The sequence below is a fragment of the Euprymna scolopes genome, chromosome 21 (assembly GCF_053919585.1).
Source record: "Euprymna scolopes isolate OS-2025 chromosome 21, ASM5391958v1, whole genome shotgun sequence".
Classification (NCBI taxonomy): domain Eukaryota; kingdom Metazoa; phylum Mollusca; class Cephalopoda; order Sepiida; family Sepiolidae; genus Euprymna; species Euprymna scolopes.
This window is the reverse complement of record NC_136502.1, coordinates 101,826,065-101,847,843: the sequence shown is the minus strand read 5'-3', so window position 1 is coordinate 101,847,843 and position 21,779 is coordinate 101,826,065. Positions and strand designations below refer to the sequence as shown.

The window sequence follows — 21,779 nt, the reverse complement described above, 5'->3', positions numbered from 1 at the left end:
TAGTGGAAAATTTGGTAAATTGGATTACGTAAAGGGATGGCTCATCAAGAACTTGTTTACATTGGACTTGAAGACAACCATATTGTAGTCAGCTGGAAAGCAAGCAGACAGAACTTCTTCATGTTAGACTTGAAGACAACCATATTGTAGTCAGTTGGAAAGCAGGCTAACGGAAGACAGTTCCATGTGCGTGCAGTGCTAAGAAAGTAGCTTTGTTCATGGAATCTACTTTTAGGTTTAGGCACAGATAAAGAGTGGGGGAAATTATTGATAGTGGTTTCAGCTAGATAAGGGCTTTTTTGTGAAAGTTAGGTCGGGGGGAGGGGCCATAGATTAGATGAGCACTTGCCATGAAAATAACGATAAAGCAGAGACAGGCTCTTCTGTGGGAAAGAGGTTGCGGGGAAGAGAAGAGAAAAGGGCATCCCCCACTAGGCTACAAAGTTTATTTTAAATTTTGTCAAAACAGGATAAGTGCTTCTAGCAGCTCCTACCCAGATGTGGCAACAGTACTCCATCCTTGGACGTACTTGGCTCTTTTACAGGTAGAGAATTGCATCAGCAGTGAGATATCTACTGGAGCAGTAAAATAGTCCTACCATTTTTTCCAGTAGCTTTGGCAACGGATTTGATGTACATGTTCCATCTCAGATCAGGAGTAAAGGTCAGACCTAGAAGTTTGTCAAAATATGGAGCCTCCCCCAAGACGAGAGCTATTCATTTCAATTGATGCCAGACGGGGATCTAAACACAGATTCCATGAACACAGCTTCTTTCCTAGAACCGCCTACCTATAGAACACTGTTTCATTGACCTGCTTTTGTGGCTGACTACAGTCTGGTCGCCTTCAAGTCTAATGTAAACAAGTTCTTGTTGAACCCTCCCCTTAAATAATCAAGTTTTGCACAACTTACACCATTAATGATTGCTACACTACCATCTTACATTCATTAACCTTTATCCTCGAGTGGGCTTTGGACCTTGATAAGTGGTGACTTCCTTGTAAAAAAATACAAAAAAAATTTTTTGAGAAATAACAATCAGTAATAATGTATTAATTGATTTTCTTCTTTTTTTTAAAAACAGGATCAACATCTTCATGCGTAAACTTGAAAGATTTGTTGGTGATTTTGTGCGGCTACTTTTTCATCGGATTCTTTGTCATCAAGGTTGAATTATCGTTTGGCATGTCAGTGTTTGAAAAGTCAATCCAATCTATGTGGAAGCAGTTTGAGTTCTGCGGCAAAACTTACCATCGCAATGATCACTGGAAGGTCGAAAGCAATCCCAGTGAAGAAGACCGCAAACCAATGACAGGTGCTTTACCAGAGACGATGCTTGACACTGTAAACAACTCCCATGAGCATTTTATCAATGGCGAGGATGACGACAACAACAATGACAAAACCATAGTCCCAGACTCGACCGAGTCGCTGCAGGATATAGAAATCGAAGATGCAAATAGCGACAGCAGTGATGGTGATTGCGTTGATAGCAGCAACGATGCCAATGAGATGCGCGTCACGACAACCAGCAATTTGAAGTCACTAGAATGTAATGTCTGTGCTCAGATGTTTTCACAGGCGAGCAATCTACGGAGTCATATGCGAAAGCATTCTGGTGATAAACCGTTTAAATGTGAAACGTGTTTCAAGTGCTTTAGTCATCAGACTGTATTGAAGAACCATGAGCGCATGCATTCTGGCCAGAAGCCGTTCCGGTGTCCGATTTGTTTGAAATCATTCAGCCAGCAGACGAATCTGCAGAATCATGAACGAACTCATACGGGTGAGCGTCCATTCGAATGTAACATCTGTTTCAAGTCTTTCGCGCAGCAAACGATTCTTCTTAACCACCAGCGCGTGCATAGTGGGGAGAAGCCGTTCACTTGCGGGGTCTGCGAGAGGTCATTCAGCCATCAGACGATCTTGAAGAACCATGAACGCGTGCACACTGGGGAGAGGCCCTATAAATGCCCGGAATGTTTCAAGGCATTCAGCAACCTGACCATCTTGAAGAATCATGTGAGGGTCCACTCTGGAGATAGACCGTTCCGTTGCGCAATCTGCTTGAAGACTTTCAGCCAACAGACGAGTCTGAAGAATCACGAACGGGTTCACACTGGTGAAAAACCATATACTTGTACGATTTGTCTGAAATCGTTCAGCCATCAAACCATCCTGAAGAATCACGAACGAGTCCACTCTGGCGAGAAGCCATTCAAATGTGACACCTGCTCCAAGGTATTTAGCCATCAGTCGATCTTGAAGAACCACGAAAGGGTTCACACAGGTGATAAACCTTATCAGTGCAACATCTGCCTAAAAAAGTTCAGTCAGCAAACAATTTTAAAAAATCATGAAAAAACTCATGCTGGGGAGATGCTTTATGAGTGCGGAAGCTGTGGTAAAGAATTCCGATACAAGTCAGATCTGAAAGACCATGAAGTGCAGCATAGGAAAGAGGATATGGAGCTAGAAGAAGCAGAGATGGAATCCCTGCGCCAAGAGGAGGCTGAAATGGCACGTCATCAGCAGTCATTCCAGCAACAGTTGCCACGGCAAGTGCCACAGCAGCAGTTACCCAGACAACAGCTGATCTCCCCAAGAGAGCAATCACAGCAGGAACGGCCATCATCACTACCAAAGTTACAGCGGTTACCGGTATCGGACTATTCGTCAACCCAGTTTCTAAGGCAGCAACAAGCAGCATCTTTACAGCAGTTGTTACCACGGAAAAAGCAGGAGAGCTCTCAACAGTTTCCAAAGCAACAGCAATCGTTACTGCATCAACAGTTGTCACGACAACCGCAAGTGTCGCTACAAAATCAGTTGCCAAGACGACAACCATCTCCACATCAAAATTCAATCCAACAACAAATTTCATCGGAGCAACAATTGTCAGAACAACAATCAGTGTCTCAACAACAGTTATCACAGCAACATCAACATCTTTCCTGTTGCACGGAACTATGCAAGCAACGGCCATCCCAACATCCACAGATACATAGACAACAACATTCTCCTTATCCACAGGTACTAAGACAACAACCATCTCCAAACCCACCGGTACCAATCCAACTGCCATCTCACTCACAGTTACCAAATCAACAACAGTCATCTCCCCATCCACAGGTACCCAGGCAACAGCCATCTCCCCATCCACAGTTACCCAGGCAACAGCCATCTCCCCATCCACAGTTACCCAGGCAACAGCCATCTCCCCATCCACAGTTACCCAGGCAACAGCCATCTCCCCATCCACAGTTACCCAGGCAACAGCCATCTCCCCATCCGCAGTTACCCAGGCAACAGCCATCTCCCCATCCGCAGTTACCCAGGCAACAGCCATCTCCCCATCCGCAGTTACCCAGGCAACAGCAATCTCCTCATCCGCAGTTACCTAGGCAACAGTCATCTCCTCATCCGCAGTTACCTAGGCAACAGTCATCTCCACTTCCACAAATGACGCAATCCCAACACCAGTCATCATCATCATCACCTATGCTATTGCATTCATTATCCCAGCAACAAAGTCCTCACTCCCAGGCACACAATTCCCAGCCTCATTCATCGACAAATACCCGGCTACAAACACATTCTCGCCAATCCCGAAACCAACAGTCCTCTCGACATCACTCCTCACGGCAACTTTTACGTGAATCTGGACAGCAAATACTATTACCCTCAACATCATCATCATCGTCATTATCTATCTCATCCTCATCACTAGTTCCTCCACCGGCCTCTCCATTTGCGTTGCCAACAATACCAACATCACCCCCATCATTTCCATTCTCAACAACTCCAATCCCACCAACATGGAGACCCCCGACTTATTTGCAGCCAATGGCTGCCCAACACTGGGAGAATAATTTAGAATGGACCGGTCCATTTAAGGTGTCATCACACATGACTCCATGGATGAAGTGCACCTCATTTCATGGTAAAACGTAAAGTGATAAATTATTAAAACTCTTTTAAAATGGACCATGTATAGTTTTAGCACCCTAATTATTCCTCAAAGTGAAAGATACAGGTTACTGATACCAGCATATTATGCTTAGTTTGAATGCTTCACCTTACCAAACGTAAACAAACAAAAAAAAAAACATGTATTTTCTAAATGACTTGATCTCAAAAGAACAATTTTGGGGGCTTTTGTTTAGAATTTTCCCCATATTAAAAACAAAACTAAAGAAAATCTGTATAATATATGTGCAAAACAAAAATATCATATTCCAAAAATTATCTAAATTGATAAGTAGTTTTAGTTTTATAAAGAAAATCATTTTTACCCGATTAACAGAAATTCATACGCATTACAATATAAATTTCACAAGTTTAAATTATTGTTGTGCTATCTCCTTTTATTTATTTATTTTTTAGATTGTTTTCAAAATGGCAGACAGTTCAACTGCACTTCCGTTACTCATAAAATTGAATTTTCTTATTTATAAGTAAAACTACTTGATCAATTTATGTGATTTTTTTGGAATATGATATTTTCCATTCATCATACACATTTTTCTTTGTTTTTTAATATAGGGACATCTAGATGTGAACCATTGTTTTTCTATTAAAGAGCCAAATATTTATATCTTGTAGCAATTTGATAAATTATTGGGACGAGATTTTGTAGTCGTTAAATGGAATTTTCAGATAAAAAACAACGGTTTCAACTGATTTTTTTTTGTCAATTCTAATAAGTTACAATGGTAGCTTCCAAATTATGAAGTCAAAATTACCTGAATATTAATGAATTATTAAAAAAAAACAACTTTAATCGTGTTAGAAGGTGAAGGTGAAAAATTGGCACCATTTTTAATTCGAACGGAAAATTACCTCCCTGTTGAACTCTCCTGTGTTTTAGAATCGTTGTCATCAAATTCTATTTTTTATTTTCTTTAATAAAACATTTTCTGCCTTATCGATTCTCGTAATTTTTTGGATATAAATCATCTTAAAAATATGAGGAATACGTAGATACCATTGTTTTCATGTGAAATCCGGTTTTACGATTTCCGAAAATCTCGTCCCAATTTTGTAAAAGCGCCGACAAAGTAAATACATCAAAACATATTTTTACGCAGAATTATTTAAAAAAATTAAAAACTAAACAGAAATATTTTAGAATAACATAATTTTTTCTATAACAGCGATTTATTTTTCAAGTATAATTTTTTTTTCGCAAAGACAACTTTTTAGAAATTAATATACAAACTAATTTCATAGTTTTTTGGATGCCGACTGATAATTTTGGTTCTTCTTCATTTTAGTAGCGAAATTCGAAAAATGGAATATTGAATTCCAAATGAAACCAATAGTATCTACAGAATTGTCATGGCGCCATAATGAACATATCCAAAAATTATGAAGAACAATAAGGTAAAAAATTATTAATGAAAACAATTTTCAAAGACAATTAGTGAAAATTAAGTTTTGCTAAACTGGCCAAAGATTTTCCAGTTTTCAGAAAACATTTACCTCCCTTTTGTTGCAATTAGAACTCTCCGTTTCTTTTTTAGAAACCAATATACAAACTAATTTCATAATTTTTTGGATGAGGACTGATAATTTATTCTGACTATTAATCTCAGCTTAGTTATTATATTTAGATGGCTCTCCGGTTTTTTTGTTTTTTTTTGTCCTGGATATGACCTTAAACTATATCCAGTGGTGAGGCTCCAGCTTGCAGGCTTTAGGGAGTGTGGGGAGCCACCCTTTAATTGCCACTGCTCCTAGGTCCACTCTGACCCGGAGTGGTAGTACCTGTTAGGGTCCCAATTATGGGTTAAATAGAAACCGATTTGAAAAGAACAATTATATTCTATTAAAAAAATTGTCTTCAAATTGGATTCAGCATTAAATAACCTGAAAAGGGTTGATATACCGTAAAACAAAAACAAAAGTAATTTTTTTTTTTTTTTTTTTTTTTTTTACAAAACTCAATTTTCGCTAATTGTTTTCGAAAATTATTTTCATTAATAATTAATTTTCTTCCTTATTGCTTTTCGTAATTTTTGGACATGTTCATTACTGCAACATGACAATTCAGTAAATAATACCATTGGTTTCACTTAAAGTCCAATTTTCGAATTTTGATACCATAACAAGCAATAACCAGTATACTTTTCAAGCATATATTTTTTTTTCTGAAAGGTAATTTTTTAGAAACCAATATACAAACTAATTTCGTAATTTTTTGGATGAGGACTGATAATTTATTCTAACTATTAATCTCAGCTTGGTTATTGTATTTAGATGGCTGTCACAATAAGAACAATCTCTGTGGATTAAATAAAAAGGTTTATTTGGATTATTTGTTCATATCTTAAGTGTTATTCGTACAATATTTCGGCTGATATAACCTCCAAACCTTCTTTGGGTGTATATTATCAAACTTGGGGAATCTTTTTCTGGACAAAATATTTAATCCACGGAGGCAGTATGTTCTTGCTTTTCAGCTTAAATAATTCACATTTGTATTCTTTGTTTTGCCCGCACTGAGGACTGAACCTTGAATCTCCAGAAGAATGGCAGTTACAAAATTTTACCTAGTATTTTATGTGGACTATTCTAATATGAATTTTGGAAGCCTTAAGTATGTTCTTAGTGTTAAAGATTTTAGAAATATTTTAAAAATATATATATATATATATATATATATATATATATATATATAAATAAAAATGAACTCTTCCGACATATGAGGTTCTGCTGCAACAACTAAGTTGTTCAGAAATCCACACAGATGATTGATTTATAGGGGTGAAGGCTTTGTGTAGAACCAACCTCACTTTTGGTATTACGGTTAAGCTTTACTGGTGCAGATGACTGCCACAAGACAGAGCATACAGTAGGCCACAGGTTTTTACATCAGAGTTGTAAAAGAAAAAAAAAAAATAAACAAAACAACACACTGAAGATGGAGTCTACCTCCAAAATATATTTGTGATAAATTTCAAACAAGTAAAATATTTGTTTATTTTCCTAATATTACGTTGTGATTTGGTTTCAAGCGCACTTGATGCATATTGTATTTTATATAATATATATATATATATATATATATATATATATACTAGGAGGCCGCCCGGCATTGCCCAGTCATAATATATGATTCAATATGATATTTTGATTAATGCAGATTTCGTATTTATTATTATACTAGCGGGGGGGGGGGTACCTGGTGTTGCCCGAGTGTTTGGAGGTGTGTGTGCTCGGGCGTGGGTGGGGGGTGTTAATCAAAGATAAGAATAAGCGAAGTAAAAAAAACAAAAAAAGAAAATAGAAAAACTTCTTTAAAAAATTTGAAAAATAAAGCAGGGGGTATCCGGACGGTGGGGGAGGGGGTAATCAAAACATAAGAATAAGCAAAATAAATATTTTTAAATATTAGATAAAAATTAAAAAATCGAAAAAAAAACACAAAAAAAAGCTAACGTAAGGCAAACGAACGATGGTAAATGTAAAAATCGGAAAAACAAAAACAAAAAAGAAAACAGAAAAATGAACGCTAAAACTTCTTTAAAAAAGTCTGAAAAATAAAAACCAAAAAAAAACATGTGAAAAATGGCTTAAATAAGCCTGTTTCAATATTAAAATTAAAAAATCAGTGGGCACCCGGCGTTGCCCGAGTGTTTTTGGGTGTGTGTGGTCAGTTGGAGGTTTTAATGAAAACCTAAGAATAAGCGAAGTAAAATAAAAAAAAAACAGAAAAACGAACGTTACGTGAAAAATGGCTTAAATAACCCTGCTTCAATATTTAAATTTAAAAAAAGACATCTCACACCACGATTCGAACCCAAAACCTTTAGATAATGACCCAGCGCTCTAACCAACTGACCTAACACGAAACTAGGTCATTTTTTTAAATCTTTAAACTAAATCAGGTTATGACGTCGTATGACGCATGCATAGAAGCGACTTTGTCATGAGAGGACGGTTTTTGCTGAAACCCCCTCCCCCTGTAGAAAAGTGCTGATTTCAGGGCGAAAAAATTAACGTTTTTGGCCAATTTTTCAATATTTGTCGCGCGAAGGATCGGGCTTTCATATGAGACCAAATTTGTGAATTTTTGTTCTGTCTGTCGGAAGTTTTTAGCAGACACACAAACATACATACATACATACATTTTCGCTTTTATATATATAGATTACACTGGACCCAATATATAGTAATAATTTAAAAAGTTATAAAAAAAATGACTTGCGTGCCACCACCAAGAATGGAAGCTAGAATGTCCAGCTTATGATTTATTTTATCCTTTGCCATTAATGACTGAGCTATGAAGACATGTTTGCTGCAAGGCTAAAAATGAAAACATGAACCAATAGCGACTATGCCATGCATGCATACTCGTAATACCATCATTCGACTTTCACCTGGCAAATTTAATTTTATTTTAATTTTCACTCTTTTGTATCGATTTTCCTGGACTAAAACCCAAATATAAAGTTTTGCATTGGTTCAGATACTTTATATATAAAGTTTCATGTCTGTTGATCAAAAACTCTAGGAGGAGTTTGGTAGGCAAAATTTTTTAATCAAAAGTGTATACGTATACATAAATAAATATGGAGAGGGTTTTGTGTATGCTATAACCCTTTTACACATATTATGCAAGTATGAATCATGTAGAATATCTGCATTAATGTAATCTATATATATTAAAGCGAAAATGTATGTATGTGTGTATGTTTGTGTGTCTGCTATAAACTATCTACAGACACAACAAAAATTCACAAACTCGGTATCATATTGAAGCTCCATCCTTCGCTCAAAAAATATCGAAAAAGTGGCCAAAAACGTTCATTTTTTCATCCCGAAATCGACAATTTTCGACAGAGTGGGGGGGGGGCAATAAAAACGGCCCTCTCAACCAGTTCTACGCATGCGTCAGATGACGTCATGGCCTGATTTATTTAAATAGTTGAAAAACTGAGCAAATTTCATGTACACCGCGTTAGGTCAGTTGATTAGCACGTTGGTTCATTATCTAAACGTTTTGGGTTTGAATCGTGGTGTGAGATGTCTTTTTTTTTTTTTTTTTTTTTTTTTCGATTTTTTAAATTTAAATATTGAACCAGTGTTATTTAAGCCATTTTTCACGTAACGTTCGTTTTTCTGTTTTTTTTTTTTTACTTCGCTTATCCACACCCAAAAACACCCGGGTACCCACCGATTTTTTTAAATTTTAATATCGAAACAGACTTATTTAAGCTATTTTTCACGTGTTCATTTTTCTGTTTTCATCGTTCGTTTGCCTTATGTTAGTTTTTTTTGTGTTTTTTTTTTTTGATGTTTTGATTACCCTGCCCCCACTGAAGTTTTAACAAACAAACCTGGTCATTGATGTCGTCGTCGTCGTAACGCTCGACGACTTCCGGGTGCGCACCTGTCAATTTGGTTCTTACTTAAATAAATTCAAACATCTTTCAGTAACTCATTCTGGCTGGCCGATTTTATTTTCAAACTTCGCCTCAGGGCTTCGGGTTCGATCCTACCCCTCCCCCCGGTTTCTTTTTTATTTAACACCACACACACCTACAAACACCCGGGCAACGCCGGGTGCCCCCGCTAGTTGCATATAATAGTTAACTAAAGATGATCATCCCATAAAAAAGAAAAAACTAATAGGGAATTAGTTAAGATGAATATTTAAAAGAATACGCAAATTGATAATGCTAGTGAATGCAATTCCACGACCCATACATAAAAAAGGGGTTTTAATATGAATATCAAGACACAAAAACCCCCCAGATTTATAGGATTATAGATATACTAATGTTGGGACGATTAATCGGGAATCAGAAAAATTAGAACTTTTGTGGGTATCAAAGAATTGGAAAAATTTGTACTTATTTCCTGATGCCAAAAACGTCGCATGAAAACAAGTAAGACATTTTACCATACAACTGAATAAATATATATAAAAAATAAATAAATAAATAAAATAATAAAATATATATATATATATATGTACTTATTGATTTGTAAATCGCCACTTGTTCTCGTCTCCTCTTACCAACAGCGACTATAATTCATTCCTCGCATTGTGACAGCCTTCTAAATCTCTTTTACATACCTATCCCACACAATGCTTCAAGCAAACTACATATCAATCCGATTCTTTTATTTGTTTCCTTTTTTTTTATTTGATTTTGGTAGTAATGGTAAAATGATAAATATTTATTGATTTTAATTTAATAGTAAAACTAAAATCTATAGATCACCACCCGACAAGTGTATTTTTATGCTTGAAAAAATATCTGCACATTTAATGTTTTTACGGTAATTCGGAATAAATAAGAATTCTGTGAAATATTAGAGATTTATAAAGAATCGGAATTGGTAATTGTATTAGAATTGCAAATCTAGCATAGAATTGGTAATTGTATCAGAATCAGGAAAGATATTGGGATCATCCAAGCATTAAATTCTACACAATTAATAAGAAACGATAAAAATTGAATAAGTAATTCATATATATATATATATCAACATCAACTTGGGTTTTTGTTTTGTTCTGACATGTATATTAAAAGCCTACTTTTTCTATTTAGAAGCTTAATATACATAGTCATGAATATGTGAGCGACCATATAAAAGTTTACTAATTTGCATATTCCTTTGAAAAACAATTACTTATTCATTTGTTATAGTTCCTTATTAGATGATTGGTTCTATTTTAATATTAGGTGGATTTCTGTTTGTGCATAGTTTCTACATTGTGCATAATTTCATAGAATTTAAGATGGAAATGTTTTAGCACACAGAAACTTTTTTTTATATTTATATAAAAGTGACCGTGCCAATATGTGTGCAAAAAGTTTCTACAAAACTCCTCTCTGAATATTTTGTCTGCAGAGCCTCAATTTGATATATAGGGTATTCGGACCTGTAGCACACATTCGATTTGGATTTTAGCTGGTAAAAGTTGCTGCTAAGGGATCAAAATTGAGAACAAACTAGTTGACCTTGGTAGAGTAAGTTCAATAAAACATTATACCTGCATGCTCCAATTTAAACATTCATTATTTCAAAGTCGTTTAATTTTTAACCTTTTGGTATCCATCTGTTAGCTCAGATGGTAACTACACTAAAGAGAAAAATAACGACTAAGGCTGAAGTGCTAAACGTTTTGGTTTCAATTCTAGCGGATGGTATCCAAGTCATATTTTTTTGATAAATTTTGAAATCATTTCTATACATTGGATAGAGAATTGGTTCTATGATAATAAATAAGAAGTCTGCATGAATTAAAATATAATATCTATACATATTTTATGACTGGAAAATACTGGGTGGTCTGTTAGTGTGTGTGTGTGTGCACATATATATATATATATATACTAGCAAAAGTACCCGTTGTTGTGACTGGGAAATGGACTCTGATTTATGAAAGTATGATAGGTTATGAAAAGGAATGGTTGTAAAGAGATAGCTTCGAATTTGGGGGTATCAAAACCAAAGCAAACACACGCACACACATCTACTGTTTTATTTGTATAGATTACTGTGTGAGTATTTTTATTGCTACTATATCCATCTTTGAGTTATCAAAGTTTGGTACTTGTGCAGTATAAGAGCATTTCAAATAAATGCATTTTAGGTAAAAACATTATTACGTACATATATGTCATGTCAAAATTATTATTCGTTCCAAAAATTACGAAAAATGATCCAGTAGAAGATGTGCTAGATCTAATTTTTACAAAAGCTCATAGACACTAGCAGTCGGACATTTTTTTTTTTTTTTTTTCAATGGCGGATGTGAAGGAAAGCAAAGAGAGATAAGTCAGTTTGTCATGCAGAATTGGTTGCACAACTCTTCTATATTAAAATATGCGATAAGTTCTATTTTTCCTTGTAATTATTTTTCTATTCAATCATTTTTTGGAAAAAGTATTCAGAGATCAAGCATTATCTCATTGGTCCCACAATAGGTAGACAATACCAAAACTCGCAACAGCCATATAAGGTGTCGTATTAAATCTGTTCCTTTCACTTGTTAAAATAATCAAGGTGCACAAAATACACTTGGTCCCAAAAAATAAACAAATGTAAGAGACATATACATTTTACTCAATTAAATTTCTAATAATCAAAAAAAAAAAAAACCCAAAAAACTATGATTGTCCGTTTTTTAGAAGGCGATGAGGCAAAAGTTACATTTACAAAATAATATTGCTATCATCAACTGTTAGAAAAAATATCCAACTAATGACTTCTTGGCATTCACCCAGGTTGGGTTAAGCTGGTTCCTCCCAGAGAATACACAGCATCCCAAATGAACGCAGACTACGCACAACAGTCCGCAGTAGCTAACAGACTTATCAAGAACCAATTCTGAGACAAACAGCGGCCCTATAGACCTATGAACCAAAGTTAGGTCCAACATCGGCTTTGATGGTGTGCAGTTACATCTTCAGTTAGCCTCACAGACATCTTCGTCAATCTTAAGTGGTTCTGTAACTATTGCTTTGTGGATGAACTCTTCTGTGTTACAGTGCGTAGCATGACCAAACCAACAAAGTCTCCTTTTTAAAAGAGCTTAGTTAAGAGGGATGATCTTGAATCATGGTCAGATTGTATATTGGAGACAAAATGGTGTCAGTGGACCTGAAGAATTCAGTGAAAGAAGTATAGGTCAGCCATTACCAATTTTGTTTAGATAAAGTATTCAATAAATGGATTTGCTGTAATCATTCAACCAACCAATCAGGATCCATAGAACATTTCCCAGAAATCAACCAATAAAATTGTTTCTTTTTCTTGGAGAAATTAAACTAAAAACCCTGATTCTTTATGTGATATTAACTATCTTATCTTTTAGGATTTTAGTTTTATTTTTGTTCTCTTTCTTCAACTGTAATTTGTTATGTAAACCTGTGATATCACTGGTAATATTTATTAAAAAAATATATGAAAACATTCAATCATTTTAATTGTTTATACAGTCATAAATGGACAGGCTGTCATTGCTGTAGAAAGGTGCGACAAGTCTCATTTGGTAGACTAGGCACACTTATTTTCGTTTCCTTTGTCTATTTTTTTATTATTGTTATAACATTACATGGTGAGATGATTCATAATCTTTTTCTTGACAGAAACCAGCTGTTCATCTATTACCGGCATGTAAGTAGTTGCTGTATGTAAAGTGATGTTTCTTGGTAATAGTGATGTAGCAGGTGTAGAGCTGTTATTCTTTTTTTTTCTCTCTCTCTCTCTGTGGCCGGAATAATGAGACAATTTGTTCCAGTGAAATGATGAAGACCATCAGATCATCCTAGAGATGATGGATGACAGGCGCTGGGAAGTTTGTTTATAGTAAAGTTGGTTTATGCACAGCCAACCTCACTCTCTCATCCCAATCAGCCTGGTCTAGTGACAGGATAGTGTAAAGATAGCTTGAAGCCAAATGGGATTCAGGAGCTACTTGAAGTATCGGCATCCTCCTATATACAGTGTCTTGTATTCCCACCTCTCTGATATTGGTCAGACTCAATGATGCTTAATGTTAGCGATCTGATAAGATCCAGTATGGTAATGTGATGTTGCAGTATATCTCTGGAATCTGACTGGTATAATAGAATCAAAGAAATATGATATTATCATACAGATTTTTCTTTATTTTTTAGCTTTTAATATGGTGGAATTCTGGACATGAACCATCTTTTTTGATAATTAAAAATCTGAGATTATTCAGTTCAAATAAAGTGTAGTTTCTTAATGGAGGTCATAAATACATTGAAGGCATTGCCAGGGCCGCTGCAAGAAAGGTAGGCTCTCTCTACCGTGCTAGAAAACTACTAACACCCGAAAGTATTCTGTACCTCTATAAGGCCACCATTCGCCCATGTATGGAGTATTGCTGCCACATCTGGGCTGGTGCATCTGCTACTAGTCTCTCGCTCCTTGACAAGGTTCAAAAGAGAGTCGCAAATCTGATAGGCCCTGAACTGGCATCTAAGCTTCAGCCTCTGTCCCATCGACGAAATGTTGCATCCCTCTGCCTGTTCTACAAGTATTTTAGTGGTGAATGCTCTGATGAACTGCAATCACTTGTGCCCCCACGACGCGAGCACCCTCGACAAACCCGACAGGCTACTAGATCCCACCCCCACACTGTAGAGGTCCCTAGATGTAAAAGATCTTTTTACTCCAATAGTTTCTTCCCCAGAACCGCAAGACTCTGGAATTCCATTCCAGGTCCCTGCTTCCCCAACAGTACTGACGTGCAGAAGTTCAAGTGTAACGTGAACTGACACCTTGCTGCCCAAATCCCTACATAGTACCCCAGTAGTTGTTGCCCCTGATAGTAGCCCCCTACACCAAAGTGGCAATTTGCCTTGTTTGGGGTGAAAATGTAATTAAAAAAAAAAAAAAAAAAAAATCATAAGTTGGGGATATAGATGGTGGAGGGATACCAATTTCAAAGTTTCATTTGGTAAATAGAAAATGCCAGGACTACAACACCCAGCCTATTTTTAGAACTCTTCTTTGAGTCTATTAGTATAAGGGTGAGAAGGGTTCTACATGACATTTCCAAGATTAATTTATAACAGGATTAAGCAAAACCATTTTATTTGTATTTAGCAAGGCTGCAGACTCTGAACTTGAATAGATTAAGAGATCACCAGAGTCTGAGTTGATTAAAATATAGTAATTATGACTAGTTTCATTTGCACTTCATATAGCCCTAGTTTTTTATCCTATAAACCAATTATGATATAGGCCTACTGACATTTGGAAGCATAGGCTTTTTAGGTCATCTATATATATAAAAGCGAAAATGTATGTATGTGTGTTCGCTTTTTCTGTATGCCAACAAAAGGCTTTTTTCAGAGAAGCGGTCGCTCGCTTCACAACTTTTTAAAACATTTTATATCACATATAAATCGTAATATCTCACAGTTAACAACGAAACTCGCCTGTCTATTTAATTTGCTCGATTTCAGGAAGATAAATATTCAATATTTGTCGCTCGCCGCATGTGGGTTAGTCTTTTTCCTATAACATCTTGGGGGAAAAAAAAAAAGCGTTCAGCAGTAAATGAATACCATCCCGCAGTCAAACTTGGCCTCATTAACTCATTAAAACGAGCACCTGCTAAATCCAAGTAATTAAATAAATTCAAACGTGTTTCCGTTAGCATCTCGCGGTGGAGCAATGGTTAACGTCGCACTTTTTTTTTTTTCACACTTTAATTTACAACTTTGCCTCAACGGTTCTGGTTTAATCCTCATACTTAATTTTTTTTTACCCCCCCCCCACAGCTCCAAACACCCGGGCAACGCCGGGTACCCCTCGCTAGTCTATTTCATAAAGGGCAGTTGTGTGTGTGTATGTATGCCTATTTGCGTAACAGGCGTTGCCCCAGATGTATAATATCTACAATTTCAAAAGAAAAATATTCATTATGTGTTGGTATAATGGACATTTATATCATTTACTGGTGTCAAGATATACATGCATCTTTTAATGTTATCATGTAAAGAGAAATAATAATTACGACTCTAGTTTAATCCGTACTTTGTATAGCTCTAGTTTTTTATCCTTTTAAAAAGACAACAAATAACTCCATTATTTGATCTGAGATTTACAGTAAGTGCATCTTAATGAACTGTGTATTACCAACCAATCCTCAGAGAGATGTGAAAGACTTTAAAACTACATCCAAGAGACAGGAACTCTCTAGCTTTTCTCCCACATGTTCCCATATACTTCTTAGCATGGTGTATTTTCCTGTACATGACTTCTACCTGAAAGATCATTGTTCAAACTCCTCGACTTAACATTCACAGACAACATGAATTGGAACAAATACATAGAAGACAATGCCAAGGCAGCTACAAAGAAGGTGGATTCCCTCTACCGTGTTAGAAAATTACTCCCACCTGAGAGTATCCTATACCGCCACAAAACAACCATTCGCCCATGCAGTGAGGCTATATTATTACCACATCTGAGCCTGTATATCTACCATAGTCTCTCCGTCTCACCCAAAAGAAGAATCTCCATTCAGTTAGGTCCCACACTATCAAATAAGCTCCAACCTCTGTCTCATCTCGGTAATGTAGCATCTCTGTGCTTGTTTTATAAATACTTTAACAAAATGTGTTCTGATGAACTCCTAGTACTTGTGCCCCCCCCCCCACCTTGACGTATACACTTGACTAACCTGACAACAAACAAAATTTTACTCTTTTGCTGTTGAGGTTCTTAGATGTCAGAAAAACTTCTACACTAATATTTTTTTTCCCAAGACTTTGGAATTTCCTACCTGTTTCTTGCTTTCCTAACTTTACTAACATGTTGAAGTTTAAATGGAGAATAAACAGACATCTCGCAGCTCAACTCCCCATATGATCCCCTGTAGACATGATCCCAATTAGTAGCCCTTCATATCCAAGCAGCAATATGCCTTATTTAGGACGAAAATAAAAAAAATGGAAAATTTTATGTTCTTGCTTTTGTGGAATTCTCCATGTTTAACTATATTTTTACTCACTCAACATCTAACCTTGTTGCAAAATGTCCGTTGTTAATCCAGGTTTGGATCTAAAACTACATCCTGACGATTTTTCAATCGTTAAAATGTTGATTGGGAAATGTATCCTGGAAATTTTATTTTATTTTTTTGATGGAAATGATTCGAGACAAGGCATGAAGCCACTTGATGTAAGGAGTTAACAAGAATAAAAGATGAATATCACAAAGACAGGAAATGCCTATTGACCCCCGTCTTGAAAAGGCCAAAGCTGTATGTAGGAGGAAAACAGTCAGCAGGAAAAGAGTTCCACAACATTGCAGTTCCTGGAAATAAGTTACTGAAGTAAGTATTACAGTGAGGGATTAAAACAGTCAATTACTGAAGACCACTGGACCAATGGGTCAAAGAAGCTGGAACAAAGGAAGCAAGGAATAGATCAGACAATTCTGAAGAAAACCTGCCATAATAGTATTTATAAACAAGACTGAGACTAGCAACATCATATCTAGCAACAATATAGGAGTGGGAGTACTTTCGTAGAGTGGTTCCAAAATGGGGGATCGATTTAGTAGAACGTTTTATTAGAAACTGAGCACCACCTAAAAAATTTTAAATGTTGAAATTTTTGCATTTTTTTTTATAATTATAATTTTCTAAGTAGTGTGCAATCAATAATAATCTTTTTTTTTTTACATAAGTATCACCACTTATCAAGGCCCAGAGGCCACTCGGAGATACGGGTTAAAGAGTGTACAGTCGTCAATTGGACAATGTAGTAATTGTTAGTAATGAAAATTTGGTAAATTTGTTAACTTAAATTGAACGGCTCATCAAGAACTTGTTTACGTTGAACTTGAAAACAACCATATTGTAATCAGCTGGAAAGCAGGTAAACGGAAGACAGTTCCACAGGAATGCAGTTCTAAGAAAGAAACTTTGTTCATGGAATCTGCATTTAAGTTTAGGCATAGATAAAGAGTGGGGGAAATTATTGATAGTGTTTTCAGCTAGACAAGTGTTTCTCATTAAAGTTTGGCAAGGGGGGGGGCCATAGATTGGAGCTCAGACGAGCACTTGCCATGAAAATAACGATAAAGCAGAGACAGACTCACAATGTCTCTTCTGTAAGAAAGAGGTTGCAGGGAAGAGAAAAGGGCATCCCCTACTAGCTATAAAGTCTATTTTGAACTCTATCAAGGTAGGATAAGTCCTTTCTAGCAGCTCCTACCCAGATGTGGCATTGTGGCAACAGTATTCCATCCTTGGATATCCCTGGCTTTTACATAGAGAATTGCATTAGCCGTGAGATATTTACTGGATCAATAGAAGGATCCCACCATTTTTCCAGCGACCTTGGCAACGGATTTGATGTACGTGTTCCATTTCAGATCAGGAGTGAAGGTCAAGCCCAGAAGCTTGTCAAAACATGAAGCCTCTCCAAGACAAGAGCCATTCATTTCAATTTATGCCAGATGAGAATCAGAGCGATGATGATGTAAAGATAAAAGCTTGGTTTTAGATGCATTAAAAGTAACCAGCCACCTCTTTCCCCATTGTACCATGTACTCAAGATCAGAGGAGAGAGAATCAGAGGTACCTTGGTCATTTATGGTCTTTGATGTGCTACCATAGATTGTAGTGTCATCAGCATAAATGTCTACGAATGATGTAAGGATGTGATTTGGAAGATCATTCATGTAGATCAGTTGAAAAATTTTTTTAAAAGATAAAAAGAAAAAGAATGTAAGTGGGGGGGGTACTTCGTATACGTCAACCGTAAGTTTGTTTGAAAATTTAAAAAAAAAAAAACATTAATGGTATATATTTTTTATTAAATGATTAAAATCGTTTTTTTTTTTTTTCTGATACATTCATTGTCGTAGAAGATAACTTGGCGTTTTTTAAAGTTCTTTTTGTAAATCTCAGAAAACAAAACAAAAACGAAAAAGTACGTCCTCTATGAATAAGTTGTTTTCACAATAAAAGTTTCAGAAACAAAAACAAAAAGAAAAAATCGTTTAATAAAAATTGTTTTAAAAAATCCACCCCTTCATTGTTGACATCACTAGATGCCTTCTACTCTAATCAAGATCAAAGTGTAGTATCTGTATCTGTTCTTCAGATGCTGCACTTCTATTTCTTGTTCTCTTTCGGTGGAGGAGAAATCCTTCACGACTGAGACAATTTTTATTTTTGTACCTTTTCTCCACGTTAAAAAACAACCCTGGTGTCTAACTCTGTCCCGTGGGGAGGCATAGTAAATAGGTACTCTAATAGTTTCTTCCCTCACACTGCTAGACTTTGGAATTCCCTCCCTGTTTCCTACTTTCCTGACCATATTAACCAGCTGAAATTTAAATTCAATGTGAACAGACGTCTCCCTGCTCAACTCCCCAGAGTCTCCTGTTAGGCACAATAGTAGACCCTTATGTTCCAAGTGGCAATATGCTTGGTTTGAGGTGAAAAAAGAGAGAAAAAAAATTAAATTAAATTTCTCACAACTAAACAGACAAAACTAATTTACAAAAATTTCACACACCCCCTCCACTCACACACGGTTTCTTTTTGGATCATGCGATAGCTGCAGTCATTTCTTTTATTTACTTTATCAATCTGTCAGTTCCTGGTTGATAAGTAATAGTAATGAGATGATTCCAATACTTTCCTGATTCCAATACAATTCCTGATTCCGATTCTTTATGAATCTTTAAGTATTTAACTATAGAGTTGTTATTTTCTCACAACTATAGCAAAAAAAAAAAAAAAAAAAAAGTTAGATATGTAGATTTTTTTCTCAAACGTAAAAATACATTTGTGGGGAATGATTTATAGAATTTTAGTTTAAATCTGCCAGTTTAAAATCAATAAATATTGATTATTTCATTATTACTACCAGCATTGGAAGATTTTGTTTAAACAAAATCAAATAAAAAGGACAATTAAAAGAATCGTTTTTGGCATCAGAAAACAGGCCCAAATTTTTCAGATTCCGCTATCATCAAAAGTTCCGATCTTTCCAATTCTGATTAATCGTTCTAACACCAATAAGTACATTTTAAAGGTCACTGGTACCTAGTTGACATCTATATGTGGATGCGTCTGCGAGCAAGTGTGACCCCAGGCCATTGTGTGTCCTGAAGGCAAATGGATAATGATGATGATGAATGAGCCCCTTAACCCTCCAGGATCTGAGGGTGCTGCATTATTTCATACTGTCTGTCTTGGGCAAGAATAGCCTGGTGGCACCCATTCCTCTCCAGGCTTCAGAGCACACAGTATCTGGTATTCTCAAATGGTCCCTCATCTAGTACACCAGGCTGAATGTTGCTTACCTTTTGTGATCTAATTGGAACGGATGTGTCCGTGTGATGATGCTGTATATCGAGATAGATGATTTTTATTCTATCAGCCATGACAAGGTAGAAGTGTTAATAAATTACTATATATATGGAGGAGGATGGTGGTGGTGGTGGTGGTGGTCCTTAACCCTCCAGGATCGTGAGGGCATTGCATTATTTCATACAGCATGTCTATGACAAGAATAGCCTGGCAGTGCCCATCCCTCTCCTGGCTTCAAAGCACGTACACCACCGGGTATTACCAGATGGTTATCCACCAGGTTCAACATCACTGAACTTTGGTGATCTAATCGGAATCTGTATGTCTATGTGATTATGCTGAATATCAAGATATATAGGTTTATAGAATCATTGATAAAATTTACAAACGTTTCTGCAATCCAACCATAGTTGGTACAAATAAAATTCAGTCTATGTGTCTGGCTTTTCCATCAAGTTTCAGTTATGAATTTCCAACAGTCTTCATTTTATTACTGTTCAATAATAAACACACCTGGATATGACATGCGAAATTGTCACTAACTCTCACGCACTCCTGCCTTAGCACTGCCCTGATTTGGCCTCTGTTGGCTTTCTGCTTGATATTTCTTTCAGCATCTTCAAAAATTTTACTGGATGTTTATCCTCATCCTACTTCGGGAAGATATGACACAAGATCAAGAAAGTGGGATTGGAAAAGTCAACACCCTAGAGGAAGTGCACTCTGGCCTGCAAAAATTGCTCGGACAACCCCATCGGCATTCCCCAGTAAAGATACCTCAAATGATTAGCAATACATTAACACCTTCCCAAGTAGTGAGAAGGCAAAGAGAGTGCACCTCATAGAACTGCACAGGGCACAAGTCCATACACTTCAGCCAACAGAGAAAAAGCCACATGAACAATGTCTTAGACTCCGGTGGCTTTGGGACTGAGGGAAACTAGTTTGTTTTTTGTTTTTTTCAGAGATTTTTAAATTATAGTTATCACCACTAACCGGAGTGGTAGTATCTGTTAGGGTCCCAACTATGGGTTAAATAGAAGCCAACTTGAAAAAATATATATATATACTCTACTAAAAAAAATTTTCTTCAAAATCACTGGATTCGGCATTAAATAACCTGAAAAGGGTTGATATGCCGTAAAACAAAAACAATCAATCAACAAAAAGAGTAAAATAAAAAATTTTTAAAGAGTTTAGAAAAGAGTAAAAAGAGAGATTAAAAAAGTAAAAAAAAAAAAGTAAAAAAAGTTTAAAAAAACAAAGAGTAAAAAAAAGTAAAAAACAAAGAGTAAAAAAAAAAACGAAGAGTAAAACAAATGCTCAAGGACATCCTTCTGAACTTGTGAATCCTTTTGTGAAAGTTGAGAACTTTTTTACTTTGTTCATTTCACACCTAACTTCTGAAGTATAAAAAGGCTACTGTGATAATGACCCTATTTATAGGTGAACAAGCTGAGTGAAGAGTTAGGCAACAAGTTGTTCGTTAACCTTACATTTGCATTTCTTCATATTGATATGGTCAGGGAAATAAGGAGCAGAAAGGATATTCCAATGTCAATCTGTCAGTGTAGAAAACTTTCCAGTATATAGAGACCTGTTCTGTGAAGTGGTGTAATTTAGCTACTGGCCGGCTATTCACATTGAGGGGGCACAAGTGAAGTAAGTTCATTGGCATACACCTGACAAGAATGCAATATGCTGGCAATGTGATAATGGCTAGAGCTTGACCTATTTTGGTTAGTGATTTCATTTTGTATCCTGTTCAAGAGGGAGATGTTAGTGGTTGGTGTACCAGCTTAGATGCTTTTTTTTAAATGGAAATCGCTCAAGACAAGGTATGAAGCCACTTGGCGTAAGGAGCTAATAAGAATTAAAGCTGATTATCGCAAAGATCTTGAAAAGAACAAGATTGTAGGTAGAAGGAGAACAGTGAGCAG

The 21,779-nt window shown here is 36.1% G+C and overlaps 1 protein-coding gene across 1 annotated transcript in view; it reads left to right on the top strand.

The window, feature by feature from the left end:
• Window positions 1–21,779, top strand: part of LOC145242876 (uncharacterized) — a 108,200-nt gene that overhangs the window by 11,483 nt on the left and 74,938 nt on the right. Inside the window, exon 2 of the mRNA XM_080105988.1 lies at window positions 1,087–3,945. Coding sequence (XP_079962114.1) covers window positions 1,188–3,945 — 2,758 coding nt within the window. The 5' untranslated portion in view covers window positions 1,087–1,187. The remainder of the gene's footprint in view (window positions 1–1,086; window positions 3,946–21,779) is intronic.